The sequence below is a fragment of the Schistosoma haematobium genome, chromosome 1 (genome assembly GCF_000699445.3).
Source record: "Schistosoma haematobium chromosome 1, whole genome shotgun sequence".
Taxonomy (NCBI): Eukaryota; Metazoa; Platyhelminthes; class Trematoda; order Strigeidida; family Schistosomatidae; genus Schistosoma; species Schistosoma haematobium.
The window spans coordinates 34,456,332-34,479,242 of NC_067196.1; the positions used below are offsets into that span (position 1 = coordinate 34,456,332).

The following is a 22,911-nucleotide window of genomic DNA, read 5'->3' on the forward strand; positions in this document are numbered from 1 at the left end:
ATTCTTTGAAAATAAACAAATCGAGCTAATTTCCACAGCTGGATTCACGAGTCAATCTAAGCTAGACCACCATTGAAGACCTGTAAGCAGTGGACGAACGATTTGTCCTAGAAGGGGACTCTACAGCAGTGCGCATCCACGATTTCGCACACGGCCTCGGACCAAGGACCTTCGGTCTCGCTTGCGAACACTTAACTTCTAAACCACTGAGCAGGCATCCAACGATGTTAATGTCCAACTTCACTTGATCCATGATCTTTCACAATCCTTTATCCATTGTCTGAGATGGATAACTACCTCACACTCAATATGGATTGGACTTCACTGGTCATGGATTCTCACTAGAACGCCAGGAAATTCATCTTGAAGCTATTCACTGCTGACCATATGATTATTATCAGTGCAGGGATTTGCAGAGATTGTACAGAACAAAGGAAAAATTTTCTCTTTTTTTATGTTAGGCTTCCAAATATTAGAACTGCTAAATGTTTTTAGTTATTTACGAATATTTTCCTGTTTATTACAATAGGACTCATCACTCACAAAAGAGATACCTTGATAATACATGTATTTAGATCCTGCGTATTTTTTGATATCTTATTCAAGTTTATCCAGCTGACGTGTAGTGATAAGAGAAAATGCTCATCCAGGATTTTATTATTAGCCATTATTGAAAATAAGATTTATCGTTTAAAGTCTTAAATTGGTGGCTGAAACTAAGAAATCAGACCATCGATTTTGAACATTTAACAAATATTTGCAGAGATTTGCATAATAAGTTTTACGAGTTTGGAGAGAGTTATTTAGAAAACCGTTCGTCAATTCCTAAATAATCTTTATTTTCAGACTATGTCTTAATTATTAATGTGACCGAGAAGTAAAAAGTTTGCTTGGACTCATAGATATTATGCTGTATTCTTATCAAGGTTTTGATAATTATCGCTTCTGAGTTCCCAATTGAATATGTATTTGTAGGACCTTGAGTTTGAAATTCCGGGGATAGAAAATTAATAAAAAAATTACTAAGTATAAACTGTCGTCAAAGAGAAAAACCCTTCTCCATCTACTCAAATGGAATTATGGATAACAGATTTTATTGAAAGTAAATTAATCTACTTTTCACTGAGTAGTAGTATGTGAAAGACGATATTTAACAACGTTAATCAATAGTAAGCTCTTGGTCGACAATTATTTTGCACTTATCGATTTTCAGTGTCCGTCCTCATTCCAGTACTATTGAGCACGTAACTTAAATCCAAATATAATTATTACTATTATTTGAATTTCAGGAGCGCCTATATCGTACTGAAAGCACTGTGTACTTTATTATTTTTAGATTGGAGAAAGCTATTCACTTGAGTTTTGATATAGATGCACTGGATCCTTTAGTAGCCCCGAGTACTGGCACTGCTGTTCCAGGTGGTTTAACATTACGTGAAGGTTTAAGAATATGTGAAGAGGTTTCAGCGACAGGTAGTTTCTTACCTTTTAATATTACTTGCTACGAAATTACGATTGCTGTAGTACTCATTAGTAGTATGTCTGAAAATGTTTACGTAGTGTTTATGTAAATTGAAGGAAACTAAAATATATTTAAAATTAATTGAGATTAATAAATACCATGGCGAATCATCGACAGTTTCACTATTTAGTAGTTAGAAAATTATCTAATGTCTTATAAGTATCGTTGATTATTTTGTGAAGCGGAAATAGAAACTGGCTTAATCGTTAAAGAACTAAATGATTAACCCCTTTGTCACAGATTTGGTATTGTTGTGGTGTGTGCTGCTAATGCCGATAGATATAAGTAGTATATATCATCAACCGAAAGTGAAATAAGTGACGCGAGTAGGTTAAGAAGATTGAAGAAAAGAGAGCGAGAATAGAGAATGATTGGTGTGGAAATGAAAGAACAATGAAGTCTGAGACGATTGATTGATATTTCGCAAATGAAATATTTACTGTGTGGTCCTTAGACATTTTGTAATTTTATGTTTAAATGCATTTGGTTGTCCCCGCTTGTGCTCTCGTTCACTACATTGTCTCAAATTCTAAGTATATGTCACTTTAACATATCCTCATAAAAATCTTTGTACTTCATATCTGTGGGCGAGGACCGATAGTCAATTACTGAGGTTTATTTTATCAGTCTCAATCAATTTTTTAAAAATTCGTCTCCATAGAACATTCAAACAGTAATTAAAAGGACATCAACTTTTTGAATAATTTCTAACCTTGTTATTATGTCTGTGTAAATTTAAGCTAGCAGAAATAGGAATCGAAAAAAGGAACTTCTGTGGTTTCAGATTGTGTATATAAATAAAAGTTAATTGATGAAATCCAGGAAAAAAAGCGATTCAGCTTTTAATTTTGAACCCGTTAACAAAACGATCTATCCAGCTGGTGAACTATAAAAATATTCTATCTTAGAGATCTGAGCATAATTAAGCTTACATTGCAGAATAGTGAAGTAGCAAATGTTAAGACTAAATACAAGTTTCTAAGTAGGCAATATATTTGCATTGAATATGACTGTCGAATTGTATGTTAAGGAGGAATTATCACCACCTGACATGATGGGTTATGCTTAGTAGACCATGAATAAGCTGGAGGAAAACGTAAGATTTCAAAACAAAAACATTGGTTAATAATATAATAATATGTTTCATACTATGTAGAGAAACATTAGTCTTATAGTCAGTTTTATTGATAATCATTATGATTTATGATTTTAAATGGCATGGTTTAAATTCATTACTACTTTCAAAGTTACATTTATTCTGTATCTTTCTGAACATATTCGTTTCATATTCATTCCATACCTTCCATTCTTTGGTTAGATTTATTCAATGAAGGTTCCATATCTTGTGTTTAACCCCTCACTAATATCAGTATTATTACATATACTGCTTTGCTTTTCATTTTGTTAATTTATTCATCATAGTGCTGATGTGAGATGTAGTCATGTGCACTGATGTAAACTTTCATTTGGTCGTTCATTCATGATATTTGACTAGTTGATTTATAATGAATGTATGTGAAATTAGATAGCATATCTATTGGTTTGTATGAGAATATTTATCATTGAATGATAACTTTCATGAATTACCATCATTTTTTAATGTGCAAAATATTTTTTTGTCTTAAAGTTGCTGAGTCCTATTTGGTTTTTTATCCCATTCATGCTTCTAACTTAATAGAACAATGAAATTTATTTAAAAACTAAGAATTAGTGATTTTCATTTCTGTTACTTTCAAATATCTTGATACAATAGACTACAAGTATTTTCGGAACGTTGCTATAGTGATTGAAACACAATAGAATTTATTTGAACTACAAAGTGAGCACTCATCCTAATACACTTAAAATGGCACAGCAATTTATTATCAAAGAAAAATTCTGATCTAACAGTTGAGAAACGTAATGTGTGAAATTCTCTAGATTTTTGTTGAAGACACTTATAATTTTCATACTCAATGACTTAAGTATGTATCTCTATATACATATATATTATCCAACATTTATTGCATTTTGTTTTTCACTTCTTTACAGGAAAACTTTCTATAGTTGAATTGGCTGAATTAAATCCTTTATTAGGATCTAAGGAAGATGTTGTAAAAACTCAATCATCCGCTGTTCAGATTTTGAGAGCATGTTTAGGCCATTGTCGTTCAGGTCATTTACCATTCAATGTTCGTAATTTAACTGATCAAGGTATTATTAGTCGAATGGCACATATGCAGACAAAACAGTAATTATTCCTAATTCTCTAACAGTTACTGGTTATCTTTTATTATTATAATCATATAACTCATTTATCAATATTATTATTATTATCAATATATAGCATTACAATGATTTGTGTATTTTTTAAAAATATTATATTATTTATTTGTTGTGTTATTACTTCTAAACTGACTTACATTATTTGAAGAAAATTGATACAACCTAACTATTTTTTGTTTATTAGTAAAGGGTTGTGGAAATTGTTGAGTTCCATTGAAATAATGAACCAGTTCATGTTATACTACCATTGAAAACGTAGGAATACTGAACGGTCGTATCATTATGGTATATGGCTTCTCAGCAGTGTGCGTCCATGGCATCATAAGTGGGGTCACCGGAGACAGTGTCTAAGAATGTGATAAACAGAGTTCAAAAACTCTTTGCTGAATCAAGTGACAAAGAAACTGACATGAATTTAGTTATATCCACTTTGACGATGGATAATTATCCTAAGTATTTTATACAAAGAATAATTAAGAAAGAATACCAAAACTGTAAGTTAAAAGATATACCAAAAGAACGGGTCAAAACTGTTGTGATCGCATATTGTGAAGGAACTTCAAAAGCGATCAAAAGGGTCCTAAATCATTACGATATAAAAGTAATCTTTCAAACAAATAATGCTTTAAACTGTTAAGAGTCAGAAACTAAATACGAAAGGAGGAACAAGAAAATTGTTTATGTAAGATCAAATGAAGCGACTATAGTGCTATATATGAAGGTGAGATTTCATGGCAGCTGGATTTGAGGGTGGAGGAACACAGACTTTGCTTGAAGTATATTCTTAAATCCTTAAGAGACCTAAAAAAGCTGGGAAACAAGTCTGATATTGCATTGGACTCAACAGAGTCTGGCCATACAATTGATTTCATTGACACAAGAATCGTCGAAAAACGTTTTAGCTCATACAAGGAGAGAATAACATCTGAAGCCCTAGACATATGGGAAAATCCGAACAGTGTTAATAGGTTCGCTGGAATACAGTTAGCTGTTTTTGGAATCCTTACTACATTTTATTCCATTTAATTCATCCCTTACTATGTGAACATCAACGATTGTGGTGGACCAAACAATATATGAACTCAAAAATGATAAAAGAGTTATTAAGTACAAATAGTAATGTTAATATGTATCAGTTAAATGTTATAAACACAACTAAAATTAGAGACGTTACTTAATTCAGCAGGTTTGTACGTGTTCTGATTGAGTCTGGTACCAAAATCCACAATTATAGATGAGTGAAGATTCCAGTAAGATTGATGTCCTCCCAGTGGTATAACCAAACGTAGAATATGATATATTTCAATTATAGTATAAAAATGTAGACGGTATTTGATTTAGAGTTCAGTTAACACAATCACGAGCGAATGCGGAACAAGAGGTATGTGTGTAACAGTGTATTTGTTAATACGTGACAGCGTGTGTCATGCTATGAATGTAACACGACGGAAGAAAGTGTGTTCAAGGTCATACACTTAACAAATACAATCATTTAATGATAAATGTACATGCAGTGAAAAATTGACAGAATAAATACAAATAACATCAAAAACCATTTACAAAATAAGCTTGTCATGCATATCTCCACACGATTACTTTCACGTGTTTTAATCAGCTTGTTCATCTGAATATATGGTGAACTATCAGCTTGGTTAACGTAACAATACAGACGTTTATTTGTTTACTTATCTTCATTCTGTTAATGCTGTTACATGCTTGACTCATATCATCTATATAATTGTCTGTTTTCATCAAAACATTGCTGATCAGAGGTGATATATAGTCAATGAAATTTTCCCCCACTTTGAATCCACTTACCCTTACATAGAACTGTTATCTTAACACACTTTTTTTACACTTTTCATATCAAATGTCTCCTACACCCTACATCAAATTCTACTTTCAACATTAATAATATGACTGAATAACTTGTTTATTACATAATTAACTATAGAACCTTATATTTGTATTTGATAATTTTGATGTTTGACTATATTTCTTTGAAAAAGTAAGGATCCGTTTGCCCAACAAAACACTGGATTTACTCAAAATTCAATTTCTAAGAAGTTTACAATTATAATTTCATCATTAATATCAAAGTTCCATAATTGGAAACTTGACAAACACTACTTTATTATTATTAATATTAGTTTTATTCAGTATTATATTATTGGTACAACATAGAGTTCTCATCACAAAGTATTTCAGCGGGTTCCCACTTATTATTTCTTGATCTATATTGCCGATAAATATTGAGTGATCGCCAGTTAGATATTAGCAGTTCAGGAATCGACATCTGAATAATGTACACTCTTTTTGATGCATATTTCCAGCAACCACGATGTCCCTGATTTGGACTCTGGTAACTTGTACAGCGAAAGGTTGTACACCTTTCAGAAACGCACCTGAATAGGTTCTGTATTTAATTGACATAATAATCTGTTAAAACAAACAAGGAAACAAATAACTTATTCAAATATGTAAATGGCAGGAACAGGTAGCCCAGATATTCAAGCAGGTCTCCAGTGACGTTTTTCCTTAAACATATCATTTCTTATTTTATGCATACAGAATTCACTTAAAATTAACTTAATTTTACTATGCTTGAAATATTACTGTTACTGAATACTCAACAATTACTCATGTATTGGTTAGATAGGTTAATGAAATGATTAAACCTATGATGAAGTTCCCGTTTAAAATGTTGATCCTCTATTTATTTCTTTTAATCTAAAACAATTAAAACAGTTTAATTTTCTAGAACTTTCATCTTGGAAAATGTCAGTAACTGATCTAAGTCAAAAATGTATCTTACACATTTCGACGTAATTTGACCAGGTTATTCCAATGTAGCAAAGTATTTATTATATATATAAATGATTGCTGTATGAGTGGTAGTCGACGATAAAAAAAGGCAAAATAGTAATTTTATTTATCAACTTATATTATGCTGATATGTAGTTTATATGTATATAGTTTGATAGTGATTAGTTTAAGCAACACTGAAAACTTACTTACTTACTTACGCCTGTTACTCCGAATGGAGCATAGGCCGCCGACCAGCGTACTCCAACCCACTCTGTCCTCCGCCTTCTTTTCTAGTTCCATCCAATTCTTGTTCATTTTTCTTGTGTCTATCTCCATTTTCCGGCGTAATGTGTTCTTTGGTCTTCCTCTTTTCCTTTGGCCTTGAGGATTCCATGTGAGGGCTTGTCTTGTGACGCAGTTGGGTGCTTTCCTCAATGTGTGTCCTATCCACTTCCAGCGCTTCTTCCTGATTTCTTCCTCCACTGGGATCTGGTTTGTTCTTTCCCACAGTACGTTGTTGCTAATAGTGTCCGGCCAATGGATCCGAAGTATTTTGCATAGACAACTGTTAATAAACACCTGTATCTTCTGAATGATAGCATTCGTAGTTCTGCAATTTTCCGCCCCATACAGTAGAACTGTGTTGACATTTGTATTGAAAATCCTGACCTTGGTGCTGATTGATAGTTGTTTTGAGTTCTAGATGTTATTCATTTGTAGATATGCTGCTCTTGCTTTGCCGATCCGCGCCTTCACATCTGCGTCAGATCCACAGTGTTCGTCAATACTGCTGCTCAGATATGTAAAGGTTTTTACATCTTCCGAAGCTTCCCCGTCGAGTTTGACTCGATTGTTGTATGCTGTATTGTATCGGAGAATCTTGCTTTTCCCTTTGTGTATATTGGGACCTACTGCTGCTGAATCTGCTACCTCACTGGTTGTCTTTTGCATTTTTTGTTGTTGCGTGTGCGGCAGGAGAGCCAGACAATCTGCGAAGTCTAGATCGTCCAGTTGCATCCTAGCTGTCTACTGTATCCCATGCTTCTCTTCAGATAATGACGTCTTCATGATCCAGTCGATCCCCAGGAGAAAGAGAAAGGGTGAGAGTAAGAACTCTGAAAACTAGGGTGAACCAAAAGCTATTTCTTCCTCTTAAATTATTTTAGCCTAATATAAAATACTTATTTCTTTGCTAATTGATTTTAGTATTCTCCATGTAGTGTTAAATAATAGTGAAAGTTCTCTACAAATCATAAGATTTATCCAACCGTATCCTTAGTGAGTGAATTTTAATTCTGAATTGATCTAAGGATATTATGATAAGATGAGCAAAATAATTTCGTAACAACTATTTCAAACACTATACAAAGCATACTAGAAATTTTGCTTGTTTAAATCAAAAATTCGTCAAACAGCACATTAAACGGAACTAAGACTTCCGACAAAAGTTTTTTTAGTGTAATTAGGTAACACTGCTAGTAATGCATGAGTTAACAGTTATGTTTGTCGATGAAAAATAAAACGGTGACATTTTTAACTAATTTAATATTTGAAGATAATGATATGAATATAAGTAAGAAGTTTTGTCAATAAATAAATTTGTATTTAGTGTCGGTAACAATCTTATTATGTTTACGAAATTAACTAATAATTCTAATCTCATTTCTATCTAGTTACCAAGATGACAAAAAAATATGTTCAAGTTGAACGTAACAATGAATCAGTTGGATCTGTTATATAATTAATATATAATGTATAATCACTATTACTCTGTTTCAATCATATAAAAGAATTTATAGTAAAATCTGTACAAAATATCAGGAATTTGATGTTAAAGATAATGGTACATACAGTTTATAATACTTCAGGATCAGTTTTTCACTTAGTCCTTAATGATGAAGTGTTTGACTCCCGAAATCAGGTTTACATTGATTTAATATGAGTAAATTTCACCAGGATCTCATATTTGTCCAATTATTTCATATACGTTATCCATTTTGTTGGGAGAAAGAATAAGATAAGGTAGCTCATTGATGAACTACCCAAAACATAATAATAGTTGATTGAAACGGATTTTGTGTCGTCTTCTTTAGTGTTATATGTTGTAATAACACCTACCAATAAACAGATATCGATATAAAATCAAAGTTGTTAAATTGACAATGTAGTTTTCATTAGCTTAAACATATGTTTAACATAGAATATTTATAGGATTTGCGCAGTTATCGATTTCAGGAATGAACCTGTTTTAAAATGATTAAAACAACACTGTATATTTCACAGGTCACACAAATCTTTAGTCAAACATATCTTGAATAGTTGTAGAACTTTTTCAAGCCTTTTAACTTTGTATCCTATACTACTTGTTATATTATTTAGTAAGCATCGGCATTTTGAATAAAATGTTTAAGTAAAATAACTTGATTAGTCTTAGAATGAGATTGTTTACCAGTAACCATCGACGTTTGTTATTTCTTATCTTATGATATACATTTAAATACGAAATGTTCTTTTAATGGTTACTGCCCCCAAATGCTCTGGTACGACCGAGAGTGCGGAGAGTCAGCTCTCCCTCTCGAAGTGCTCCCACATGGTCACGTGCATACCACCACTGTCAGGGAAGTCCTACTCACTACCCTCTCTCAGGCAGCGGTGTTGTTTAAGAAACTGGGAGGACGAGAGGCGAATTCCTGGCACTTTAACCGAATTAATAGATACGGAGGATCCACCTAGGGAAGTCGAAAAACCATGATTACAAACCGATGGTGCACATGGGCTCCAGTATCCTGAAGGAAAAAAATGGCGTATGAACCAACTACTACCATGGGAACGCATCTCCTAATGTTGTCCCACTGTCTTGTGGATTAGACCTTTAGGTCGATGGCTTCGGGTGTGGCCTCTTATGAAAACCACCTGCTTCGGTTTGGGCAACTAAGTAGTATCACAGCCTTCACGCAAATCGAATGATTTATGTGGCGCATGTCTATTTCGTACCTCCCTATACCAATGTTTATTTGTTAAAATAAATAAATAAATGGTTATTACTGAAGTTTAATGGCTGTGGAATAGAAATATGACCTGAAATCCAGTAAGTTGTAGTTGATCAGAGCTGTATGACAATCCGCTAATATTGATTTGTATCGCACAAGAAATAAATTATTTCAGAAGATTCCAGCCCTGTAATTTTTCATATTTTATCAGAGATGCAAGTAAATAGAAGTTGGAATGTCGAACACTCATGAAGCTATCCAGAACTGTGATTTCAGCTAATTATTCCTAAGATTGATATTCCCTTTCTATTCGTTTTATTCAGTATATATGTGAATGTTCAATACTTGATGTTAATATTATTACGTATTCTCATCTTAGTTCTCCATTCATTTTCTTCATATCCGTCAAATGGACCATTTTGTTTTACATTTCTTTCATAAATTACTACTTATTAATATCTTTATGACTTCTGCATAACCAATCACCAACACTCGAAAACATTGGATAGTTATTGATAATTTTTGGGTGACACAACACTTCTGTTTTTTATCACAGACTAATATATGAACTTAATTATAAACACGATTGCACAGCTTAAAGTCACTTCATTGAACTGTCTTTAGTTTGTTTAACTTTCTGAATATTTTAATTTGTATTGTGCTGAACAAAAACTCAGTTAAGGAAGACCAATTTAGTGTCAAATGCAAAATATGATCCTGGTTCAAATGTAATTGACTATAATAAATCGACCTTATGAGAAAGTAAGTTCATTAAGTGTTAAATTTAACAGCAAACATTTATATGATTCGATTTTGCATTCAGCTAACTTTACAATTGATTATATATCTTTAAAATATTACATTTCTACTACCGTACCTTTCTATTTTTATAAGCCACCAACCAATTAATATTGAGTTGTGATGACCAACCAATCAAACGATAAGAGTAACGGTGAAATAATAATGTACAATTGAGCAAATGTTTGATTTGATTATGACCCTGAACTATTTATTTAATAAACAATTACATCAGAACGTCTATATATATATATATATATATATATATATGCTTTCAAAATCATCAACACAATCTTCGCCACTGTCACCATCGTCATCATTATAATTAACCTTATTGATTATTATGAAGTTTTGCTTACTTGGTTACAGAAATGTAAAACGAACAATTTTAAAAAAGCCCATTTTTGTCTTCGTATATTCACTTTTATTATTTTCATTAATTTTTCTAATTGCAAATCATTCAGAAAAAACATTCTTATCAGTTAAGCTAATTGACATAAACACTCATAACGTGTATAAAAAATATGAACGATCATTCAGTGGACATGAGAATTTAATTTTCAACATTGATTATGCTAACTTTAGTATTGAAAAACAAAAAAATGTAAATGTAAATTCAAAACGACATTTAGGTTCAATTGATACAAAGCTATTTGATATACAAGGTTTTATACTGAAAAAGAAATTCAATATGAATAATTTAATCTTATTTCCATTTGAAACAGATAATCCATATGAGGATGATAGAATATTAGCACAAATGAGTTATGTTCCTGTACAAGTGTTAGAAGTAAGTATGTTATACATCAACTATTGTAATATGGTTATTTATGTCTTAAGTTAAATGAATTTTGCTTTTATTTATCTATTATACAGTGTCTATTATTATGAAATGATGTAATCTGTCATTCAGCTATGAAAGATTCACAAGTTATTCACATTCAATCTTGTATGGTTGTTGGGTTAAACATTTTTCTAATCTTTTAATGTTCGAAATGATTCTGAGTCAAGAAATAAAAAAAAATTAGTGAACGTTAATATCAGTTTCAATGACCTGGAATCACATTTCACGGAAAGTATTAATAAACATTAGTGGAGAAGTGTTTCTCTTAGATATATAGAGTAATATTTAGATTGGTTCCTCATGAAAAAACATTAGATTAAAACGTTCAGGCAAGTTTATTGAGTGAATTACTGAAGCTAACAAATTTCAATTTTTCAGATAGTTAAAAATGTTATTTTACATAGTAATCCCTTCATAACCTTTAATGCTATTACAAATGTAGTAATACCATCAATAAATTGTCATAAACTGCTTACTTCTATGTAAACTCATTTCCATCTTGTCATGCTTATTCCGATGCACAATACCACAACAATAATTTTTAGCTGAACCATGTATATCTAATTCCCAAGTACTATCACATAGATTTTCTTTCATTTCGCTAATTTTGAGAGTTTTTTTTTGTTAGACACTTTATAGTAGTTCATCAAGTTATACTTGTTTTCATAAACATAAATACTGGTATTTAGTGTTTATTTGCCTAAACTCGTTATTCTGTTATCAAATAACTCTTTGTCAAACCTTTAATATCTCTTATTTCTAATTTGTTTAATTCTTTTTATGTTAGTCATTATTTTACTGTTATATCATGTTTTAAATTGAAAACTGAATAATCATAGAGTTTGTTTAAAAAAATGAAACACATTCAAGTTTCAGTAAACCATACTCATACTTGTATACAGTTGTATTCAAATCGTTTGAAGAAATACTTTTCAAACAGTTGATTTTTCCTCATTAATTTCTTTCAAAGTCAAACTTTTTCTTAATAAACACTGTGAGACATGTAAGTAGTTGATTGTTTTCAGTGCTGTTTTAGAATATACTACAACATTATTGTTGTGTATATGTATTACGGTAATTTTCAGATCAAATATAATTCTTAAAATGTATGAGGACAAAACATTTGAATGTCGCACTGGATTTTAGGCTCCTCACCTTCTGAACAGTTTTGAATGAATTTATAAGACTTGGCTGATTTACAGTTAACCTATTTTTGATAAGTCACGACACTAAGAACAGATGGATTACACGTTGTTAACAATACATTTCATTTTTCAGCTAATCTACAAATATTTCAAAACAAAATGCTTAAGATACGTTTGTAAATTAGAATTTGGTTAACAAGATTAGTAGGTAATCTATAATATTAATGTTCTTTTGTTGTGTAACGCATAGTTGACTAGTGTTTATCACAGCCTACCTTGAACTGAGAATTGTTAACATTATTTAAAGTACATAATTTTAAAAAAATTGCCATTAAGGATAATCTTACAAGTTTCTGATGCAAATGTTTATACTCAAAATATTTTGTAGCTAATAATAATTGTCATTTTATTTGCTGCTTTTATAAACCTAACCTATTATCAACACATATTGATTTGGTTTATTTGCATGCAATCAAAAGACAATAGACTAGTAACAATTATTAAGGTTTAATTAAGTAACAAGGTCTATGTCAAACTATAGATAACGTCATATTTGCTTGAAACAATAATCAATAAGTTATTCAAAAACATTTCATCATGATACTAAGTGTAAAACCATACTGTTAATTGCATTTTTCCAGTAGATGCAATTTTTTAAAGTTATCATAGTTTGTTGGTTTGTCAGCATACAATCATTAATTCATTTACATCAATAAATAACCATTAAACGATAAATGGATTTAATCTCATGTGTAATATGCAAGTCAAACATCTACTTGACTGTTCAAAAGCCAGAATGAATAGTATTTTTAATAATTAAAGGATACTGAGTAAGTCAATAGTCGAAGGCTGGTAACCTCACGTATTAGTAATTCATTTTCATACATATTCCTTTTTCTAAACGAATGAGATAAATCTAGGTAATTTCTCATTTAAATTATGGATCGATTGTTCAGCTCTTGAATCAGTTAATTTTCAAGCATTAGGAGCATGTTCAAACCTTACTAAATATTCTTTTGTTTGAATAACCACATAGAGTCAATAACTGATACAGAAACGATATAACTTGAAATACCAGTACCTAATTCTTTACTTGGTAAGTAACATTAGTTTTAACAATATACATTATCGTTATTGATTGATTTTAGTAAATTATTATCTTGTTTTGTGTCGCATGTATAGATTTTTTGTACTATCGCTATTTTAGACCAACCTTGTTCTATATTAATTCACGTTATTGACCTAAGGACAACAAACATATTAGCAAGCTAATATTTACTGTGTTTTTTTTATAATTTAAACATTCCTTTTTTGATATGATTAGTGTGATAAATTTTGTTTTAGAATTTATCATAATTCACTTTAGTAAATAGTAAAATATCGAAATATAAGTTAAGTATTTAATTTTCTGAGTTGTAATAATTCATATCTATTATACATTTGTATTAGGCATTATCAAACTACTTCGAACTTGCTATAAGTATTTTAATGGTATTTAATAGTATAATAATGAGTTGCGTAATACAAAAGAACGTACATATTATAAATATCATCAGTATAGGGGTTGTGGAGATTATTAAGTTTTTTGATTGAGATCATGAAACGACTGATGTTAGACCACCGTTGGAAACCTGGAAGCTCTGGATGGCCGTTTCGTCCTATTGTTGAACTCCTCAGCAAGGCGCGTACACAATCCTTCTCGCGGGATTCGAACCCAGAGCCTTCAGTCTCTGGTTGATGTTAGGCACCAACACCATTGGATGCTGGCTTAGTGCTCCAGTAGGTTAAGCGTTCGCGCGAGAGACTGAAGGCCCTGAGTTTGAACCCTGCGAGCGGGGACGTGGATTCGCATTGCTGAGGAGTCCTACAATGGGACGAAACGGTCGTCCAGTGCTTCCAGGTTTCCAACAGTGGTCTAACATCAGTCGGTTCATGATCCCAATTACAAATATCAGTTAGCCAGGCTTGTCTTTTTCTAGTTCAGAAAATAATAAGTGAAATACAAAAAAAAATAAAACTGTTTCATTTTGAGAAGAATCATGGTTCCACAAGATTGAAATTGTCTTTCATTAATTATAATGGCATATCGAATTTTCACGTGTTACAACATAAAATATATATATAAAAAATAATAAGAAAATACATTAATCTTTGTGACTTAGATACCATTTATGCTGTGTAATGTACTTCAATCGAAAATTTATTTGTCTACTCATAAGTCGTTTGAAAAAAAACTAGTAAACTCTTAAGAACGTAGAATAATCAACAATTCTAAGTGAAGATGGATGGTAGCTGGCAGTGGAATCCAGAACGCACGTTTCGTCTTGCCAGATGGATGTACCTGCATCCCTGTGTTGATGTTTACTCCGGGACTAGGAACAAGTACCGCTCTCTTCAAACGCCATCGCGTTATCCACTTAGCTAATGTGTCTTAAAAAGTCCCAAAATAGGAAGAAACGCGCGTCCTGAATTCCACTGCTAGCCACTATCCATCTTTACTTATCAAGATTGTGACTTTAGGCATTATCGAGGCAATTCGAATAGGGTGCACATATGCCAACAAGAGACTGATCGATTGCAGTCCTAAGCAACAATTGGAAGATATATGCAAACAACACCAAGTGAATTCTAAGTGATTATCAATAAAAACTATACTGAGCTAACAATTACGTAAAGACGGGTTAGTATACTTACAAATTAAGTTATAGTCCTGGGTTTAAGCCTTGGACACTATCAGGAAATCGCATACTAAGACAAAATGCCTGTTTTTAGTGCTCCTTGAAATTTCATAGTTTCTTAATCGAGCTCAATCTGTGAAAAATATATCGTTCATCAATAATAAATAAATTGAGATTATTTTGGTATATTTTGATCTCTTCTTCACTTTCGACCTGTCATTGAATATATATAAGTATTTGTAGACAGATAAACATGAAAAATATTTGAGCTTTATCAAACATGAAAATCTATTTCCAGGTTAAATAAGGTTAGTGATTTAAGCTGATGGGATTGATTCAATTAAATATTTCTATCGTTTCATTTACACAAAAAGAAATTTAAAAAAATTTGGTTAATATGAATTAAAAGAACGAGAATCTCAAAGTGATATACATATATTTCATGGATTATTTTTTTAAAAAAAGCATATAGGAAAAGACAATAAAATGTAAGCAAAAACAAACAGTACCATGTTTTCAGTTAACTGAGCATAGCAACGACAACTTTTCAGTTATTTGATTTATCAGACCTGTGGAGATAGGTCACGCTATGTTAGTATCACAACGGAAAAAGTGGTCAAGGTCATTTACTAAAACAACAGGTACAATCATTTAACGATAAATGTACATGTAGTGAGAAATTGACAAAATAAATACCAATAATATTAAAAACTATTTACAAAATAAGCTTGCCAGACCTATCTCCACAGACCTTTGTATATGTAATATTCATTTTAACAATATGGCAAGCCCACATATCAATACATGTGAGTCAAATAATTTTTATTCATTTTCAACAAATACACTTTAGCTTTGATTTTTTCTAGTTTATTAATAATAAAGTGTTCTTTATAGATTATGTTTTAAAAAAGGTTTTCAACGCGTATTACGTAATTTCTTACTGACTTTATTGCTACATGCTTCTTAATAATTATTAATTACAATTAAGCTACCATTTAGATAAAGATTTTACAACAAAATAATATTTACCATAGAACTATTACAAAATAAGAAACACTGAATATTTAGTCCGTTTTACTTTCAGTATCTTTATCAATGCATTAGTAAAATTAAGATTGAATCCTTGACTTTCAGTCATTGGAAGGAATACAATACTTTGAAACTCATTGATTCATCTTTCGAACTTAATTTTTATGTTATACAGCTGGATTACTGTGGTACCGTTTTACTTGTCATTACGAAATTAGAATTTTAGTAAATTCATTTCGAACTTGGTCATTTGGTTGTGCATTACAGTTTTGTGAAAATCTGAATCTAATTTCAATAAACCACTTTTATAAACTAACGTTAATTGGTGAATTATTTGATAAATTAACTGAATCATGATCATGCAATATTCTGCTTAGTTCTTATGACAAAAAAAAATTAAGTATAGATTTGTAGTTTTAAACAAAATTCCAACAGAATAAAGAATTTTAATAGTTGTGATCATGAATCAATTGAAGCTAGACCACTATGGAAAACCTAGAAGCACTGGACGGCCGTTTCATCCTATTATGATACTCCTCTCACTATTAACATTACTATAATATCTACAACAATCCCTTCTGAGAATAAAGAATGATGATGGTAAATTCAATATAGCCAGTTAATTAATTAAATATAAATAAGTCTCAATGTTATTTAGAATACAAAGAAAGAAAGGAATAAACGAATGAACATTTCAAATAACTTTAACACATTTTGTATGTTTACATGTGTATTATAATTTCTAGAGAAAGCAAGCAGACATTGACAAGGGTAACCAGATATCAAGTTGAGCGATGGATAGAGTTATATCCCAATGAGTAGAAAATTTATGTTTATAATATTTCGTGACTCAATATAAGCCACTTCTTTAGAGTAAATAAATAGCCAACATTAAATTAATACAAGTTTAAATAGTACAAGGGAAATAATGCAAACTATTTCTAGTACAAGCAAAATCATAATAGGTCTGAACATGTCAATGTCAAGTTATTTCTGGTCGAGGTGAATTATTTTGATATTTTTAATATCAATTTGGTGATTATTGAAAATAGCATGTATTGTTGACTTTACTTGTAAACTTTCCAATTCTACAGGATTATTAGTTCTTTTTGTGTAACTTAAATGTTACTTGGCTCAAGTCGATGTCTCACTGGAAGACTCTCCAATATAGAACGCATCACAATCGTCACAACCTAATCTGTAGACACAGTTTTAAATGGAACTGAATAATTTAGAAAGGCTTTACAACTATAGAGGGGAGTGGCCGAAGTGTTACACATAATGCTTAATTCTTCTGCCCTCATTAGGAAAGAAGGCCTGAATATTCATCCAACCTGGACTGCTTATCCAAACAACCCTATTTATTTTCCACATAATCTACGCACAAAAAAACTCAATTTCATCCAACTAATTCATGTTACAAACGTATACAATTTTCATAAAAATCTTCAGACGCACAAATTAATACAATGACATGTCATACAAATTACCTTGACCACAAATAACTCGACATTGACATATTCAGACCTATTAAGATTTTGATTATACTAGTGCTTGGGCGCGAAACCAGTAGGTCCTGGGTTGGAATCTCGCATGGGGAGAGGTCGTGGATGCGCACTGCTAGGGAGTCCCACAATAGGACGAAATGGCCGTCCAGTGCTTTCGAGTTTTCCATGGTGCTTTTTTAACAATAATAACTACACTGTGTTACACCAATCAAATTTGGACGTTGATTTTTGTAAAATAGGATAAAATGAGTCAGTTGACTACAATTCATGTGAAAAATTCAACTACATGGAAATAATTAACTGAATAACAAATTGTACGTGTGCAGTGTGTAGGTATGTATGTATGTGTGAGATTAATTATTGATGTTCTGTGTTGATTATGTTATATATGAAGGAATAAATAAATAAAAGTGCAAGTTCAAGGTTGATAAAATTGTTAATGAATCATCGTTGTACATGTCAAACAAATACCTAATTGTATAGCTAAAAACTCATTGAAGTCAGTCAAAAATAAACAGGTTGAATAAAGATAGGGTTCAAATTACTTGTCATAACGAAATTTGCCAGGTAATCGACAGTTGAATACCATCTTTTCGGTTCAAGCTGTTCTTGTTCGCCCATATATACAGTGCTTCTGCTGTCAATCTTTCTTTATGGGTGTTAAAACCTTTCGGAAGTATTTTGGTCCCTTCAAAATTAATCTTGTGTCCTGTTTCTAATGCATGTAACGCTATCGCAGACTTATTCTCAAGTTTCTTCAAATCAATCGAGGATTTGGGAACATTTTTCAAACATTGTTTGTGTTCCTCCAATCTTACATTCAATTGTCTGGATGTTTCTCCAACATAGGCTGCATTACAATCATGACAGTTGATCTCATACACAGTATTCTGTTGTTCTTCCTTTGGTAACCTGTCCTTAAATTTCACTAACGTCGACCTTAAGGTGTTACTCGCCCTAAAATACACTCTTATATCATGTTTGTTTGGAATCCACTTGATTTCTTCTGATGTTTCACTACGGTATGGTATGACTACGGTGTACTTCCAGACTTTTCGCATACATTCTAGTTTATTTTTTCATTCATTCTTAATAATTTTCTTTAAAAACTCTTTTGGGTAGTTGTTATCCCTAAGAGTAGAAAATACTTTATTTAATTCAGTTCGTTGGTCTTCCTTATCTGTAACAAGCTTAGTACTTCTGTTCATTTAAATTTTTTTTGGCAACATTAATTTTCGTGCACTGCGCATGGACTGAATCAAAATCTACGTATCTCTCGGAATGTGTTGATTTCCTGTAAACATTTATTTTCAACTTATTATTATTGTGTCTACACTCAACTAAACAATCTAGAAATGCTAGTTTCTGGTCAACTGATTCTAGTTCCTTCGTTAGCTTAATGCTTTCTGAAATGCTGTTTACATTGTTAAATAGTTCTTCTACAACATCCCGTTTATTGATAATAAAAATGTCGTCTACATACTGTAACCATAACTTTGGTGGATATTCACTTCTTGCGATTGCACTAGTTTCTAGGGATTGCATGAATAAATTCGCCACCATCGGAGAAACTGGTGAGCCCATTACTATACCCTCTTTCTGTCTGTACAAGTGACTTCGAAATATGAATAAGGTAGATCTTAAGCATAATTCTAAGCATTTGATAACCTCCGGTGGATCTAATGGGCAACGTCAATTCAAATCTAAATCAGATTCTAAACAATCATTGATAATATCCATAGCTCGACTGATAGGTACATTAGTGAATAAGGAAGATACATCAAAACTTGCCATTATTTCATCCTCTTCTATATCGATGGTATCAGTCAAGTTCTTGAATTCCATAGTTTTTAATTCCATGATTAATCAGTTTTTCACATGTTTTGAGTATCTTAGCTAAATATTTAGTTAGATTGTAAGTCGGTGAATTTGTAAAGTCTACCACTGGTCTTAGTGGAGTATTACTCTTGTGGATCTTTGGGAGTCCATAAAATCTGAATGGGTTACAACTCTTTGGTATAACATAAACCATGAAGACGATCCTAGCTTAGCCTTTAATGACTGTAAGAGTTTGCTGGTTTCCGTCTTGAGTTTATTAATAGTTGTTCTACTTTTCGCTTCTTTAATTTGTTCATATGGTTCCGCTTGTAGATGTTTTTAGGCTTTTTCCTTATACTCTGTTTTATTGATAATAACTGTAGTGTTACCCTTATCAGCTCTCGTAATTATGACCGTTTTGTCCTCTCTCGGCTGTTTTAATGCATAATATTCATTTTTATTTATGTTAGGATTATGGGGTTTCTGATGGAATAATGTGCTCATTATTTTATTCCTCAGTTCATTCTCTGTTTCATTCGGGATTACATTCAGAGCTGGTTCTATTGTTGGTATAACATTGAAAGGCGTTAATTTAGGTCTGTTTATATTAAGGTTGAGACCCTTTTAAAGTAATGAAATTTCGTGTGCACTGAGACCTCTATCCGATAAATTAATGATATTTCTTTGATGATTTTGATTTTGATTATTACCCTAGAGAAGTCCAAACAAGTTAGCTGAACGAAACGTTGGAATTATTCAAATTTTAATCGCTGAGATTATTTCAAATATAATTTTCACGTATAATGACTTTAAGCGATAGTTTCTGACCAGAGAAAGACTGTAAACCAAAGCACATTTGATAAACATTTCATAATTTAAAGTTTACCGGTTGTACTTATTATCATCAGCCAGTTATTTAGTGATGCATAACAAAAAACTTTACAGGAATACATTTATCATTATTAGACATGCTTCTGAAATTACTAGAACAATAGGTGGTATCATTTGTACGAAGAACAATAGAAATATTAGTTCTATTTGGAAGTTCTCGTACTGAAATATCTCGTTTGTTGAATTTATATCATTAGCCACCGATTGACTAATCCATGCTACTTACGCTACTGGTAAATTTATTCGATTTTAATACAATGATAGTGTCATTTGATGAAGGATCCGAATGACAAAAGTTTTCATTGTCCCCCATTTTCTTATACTTTAGTAATTCTAATAGCTAGCTAGAACTTTGGTAATCCATCTAGAAGCCAGCCGCTTGACGTTCCATTGAGATTTAAGCATTCCAACAGTAAGAAAAATATAATCAATGGGATGATCAAATTATATGGAGAAAAACGTTAATAAGTGCTATCAGAGCACTACTCATTGCTCAAAAGGTATTATGCCAGCTACGAAATTAGAAAGTGAGTGTTTATTGGCATCAAGTGTCAACCTTTGATTGATTGAGGAAACGCTGATGAACTTCTTTTAAAAGTTTTTATTTGAAGGGAGTCTATGGAGAAAAGTGACTTTCTACTTGGGTTATTCCTTGCAAACTTCTCAACCGAACAATAACTTTCTACTCAATAACGATTAGCTTGGAGATGAACTTCCTAATTTTAGTGGGAATTTATGACCGATAGAGTTTAAGTACGTTGAGAATAAAATAATCAACGATAAAAAAGAGATTTTACCAAATAATTTAAACGACAGTTTTACATTAATTTGTATTATGTAAACATTCTTTAACAGTCATTGTTTCCATTACTGTTATCCAATTATTTATGCTAAATCGAACTATTTATTTACGTAGTCCAGCCGCCATCTGTTTCAGTTATAATAAACATAAACCATATGTTATTTTGTAAAGTCCACTTTTTTGTGATGGTTATCTGAAATATATTATTGTCAAATAATACGTGGTAATCATTCAGTAAATGGATAAAAATAAAAGCAAACTGAGTGTTCAAAACTTATTTTCATTCTAAGTCTATTGCTTAGGGGATTTGAAGTGACTTGCAGTTTCATTCTTGTTAAGTTATCATTGTAGGATTTGTGGAGTTTTAGAATTTTCACAGTTTCAATCACGAACTCGTTCCTTGCAGGAGTGGGTCACTAATCCCGATTGCTGAGGAGTCCCATACTAAAATAAAAAAAATGTACAGTACTTCCTGGTTTTCAGTGGTGATCTAATTAATATTAGTTCGTTATCTAGACTATGAAATGAGTAACAGTGAATGCAGGCTCTAAATCGCAAGCCAACAAGTAAAAACACGTTAGTGATTGGACTATTAACTAGAAAATATAGGTAAACACATGAAACAAGTTCACACGTACAGTTATAGTTTATTGAGCATGATTTAATCACAGTTGGATTTAAATCTATCATAATGCATGAAACTTCAATGAGCACATTAAAGGAACTCAAATCAAAATCATTGAACATGATACTTTGTGTTCATATATTTAGTTTTACACCTTAAGATAGCTAAGATAAATTTTTATAACAATATAACTAATAAGATTTTACTCAATAATTCCAACCTCATTATTGAATACTTTGTCTATAGGAGAGATGGTGTGTCTACGGCATGCTAAGGAACCGAAAAATAAACTTCTTGTTTAGTACCACTTCTTACAAACTACATTCCAGAGAATAAGCAACCTTTAGAAATAAACAGAGATTTAGTTATTAAAGTAAATTGAATCTAATTAACAGTGAATACCAACTTATTTCAGTATGTTACCAACTTGACATTAATTTCAAACTTGACGACTGAACACTTTTCTTATAAGTATCGTAGTGGGCATGTGTTTGGGTGTGAACAAATGTGAAATATGGAGATTACAATTATAGATGTAAGTGTGACATAGTTTTGATCAATTGCCAAGTGTTACTTTTTGAATATCAGTTAAGGCCGCCACATTTTGTAAGTATGAAATAAGCTGCTTGAAGTCAGTATACGGTGTAATATCATTTAAAAAAAAATTAACTACGAATCTTACTTTTGGGAACTAACAGCAGAAGTTTTTCATCCAGTTTTAAATTTTTTTAACAACACATATAGATGAACGTACTTTTAGATACAGATTACATATAAATTGACTGATTACTGATTGATTGACATCAATTTTATGTTTGTTTAGTCCTTAGTACTGATCAAATTGACCAGGTAAAACTGCATTATGGTCATTAGGCTGAATAACTTGACATTGTGTAGACTGTTTTGATGTCAGATGATTGGAGGTCCAGAATTTTCTCTCGACAACCTTTAATCATCTAACATTAATCATATGTCTTAGGAGTGAACTAATAATTTTTAGAATGTAGGTTTTGTTGTTGATGCTCAATCATGATAACAAAGATTCTCCATTAATCGATGGATACTACTGCGAATAAAATAATATTCAAGGAATGGAATTTTAAATTAAGTATTCCTAGTTATTTCTCCAAAACAAAAATAAATTAAACATAAAATGTTATAAACATATAAGCTATCAGAACCTGTAAA

At 31.5% G+C, this 22,911-nt stretch overlaps 1 protein-coding gene across 1 annotated transcript in view; it reads left to right on the plus strand.

The window, feature by feature from the left end:
• Positions 1-22,911, plus strand: part of ARG2 (Amino-acid acetyltransferase, mitochondrial) — a gene marked incomplete at both ends in the record, with an annotated part of 52,526 nt that overhangs the window by 12,781 nt on the left and 16,834 nt on the right. Inside the window, 3 exons of the mRNA XM_051218449.1 lie at positions 1,337-1,473; positions 3,554-3,752; positions 10,753-11,173. Coding sequence (XP_051073832.1) covers positions 1,337-1,473; positions 3,554-3,752; positions 10,753-11,173 — 757 coding nt within the window. The remainder of the gene's footprint in view (positions 1-1,336; positions 1,474-3,553; positions 3,753-10,752; positions 11,174-22,911) is intronic.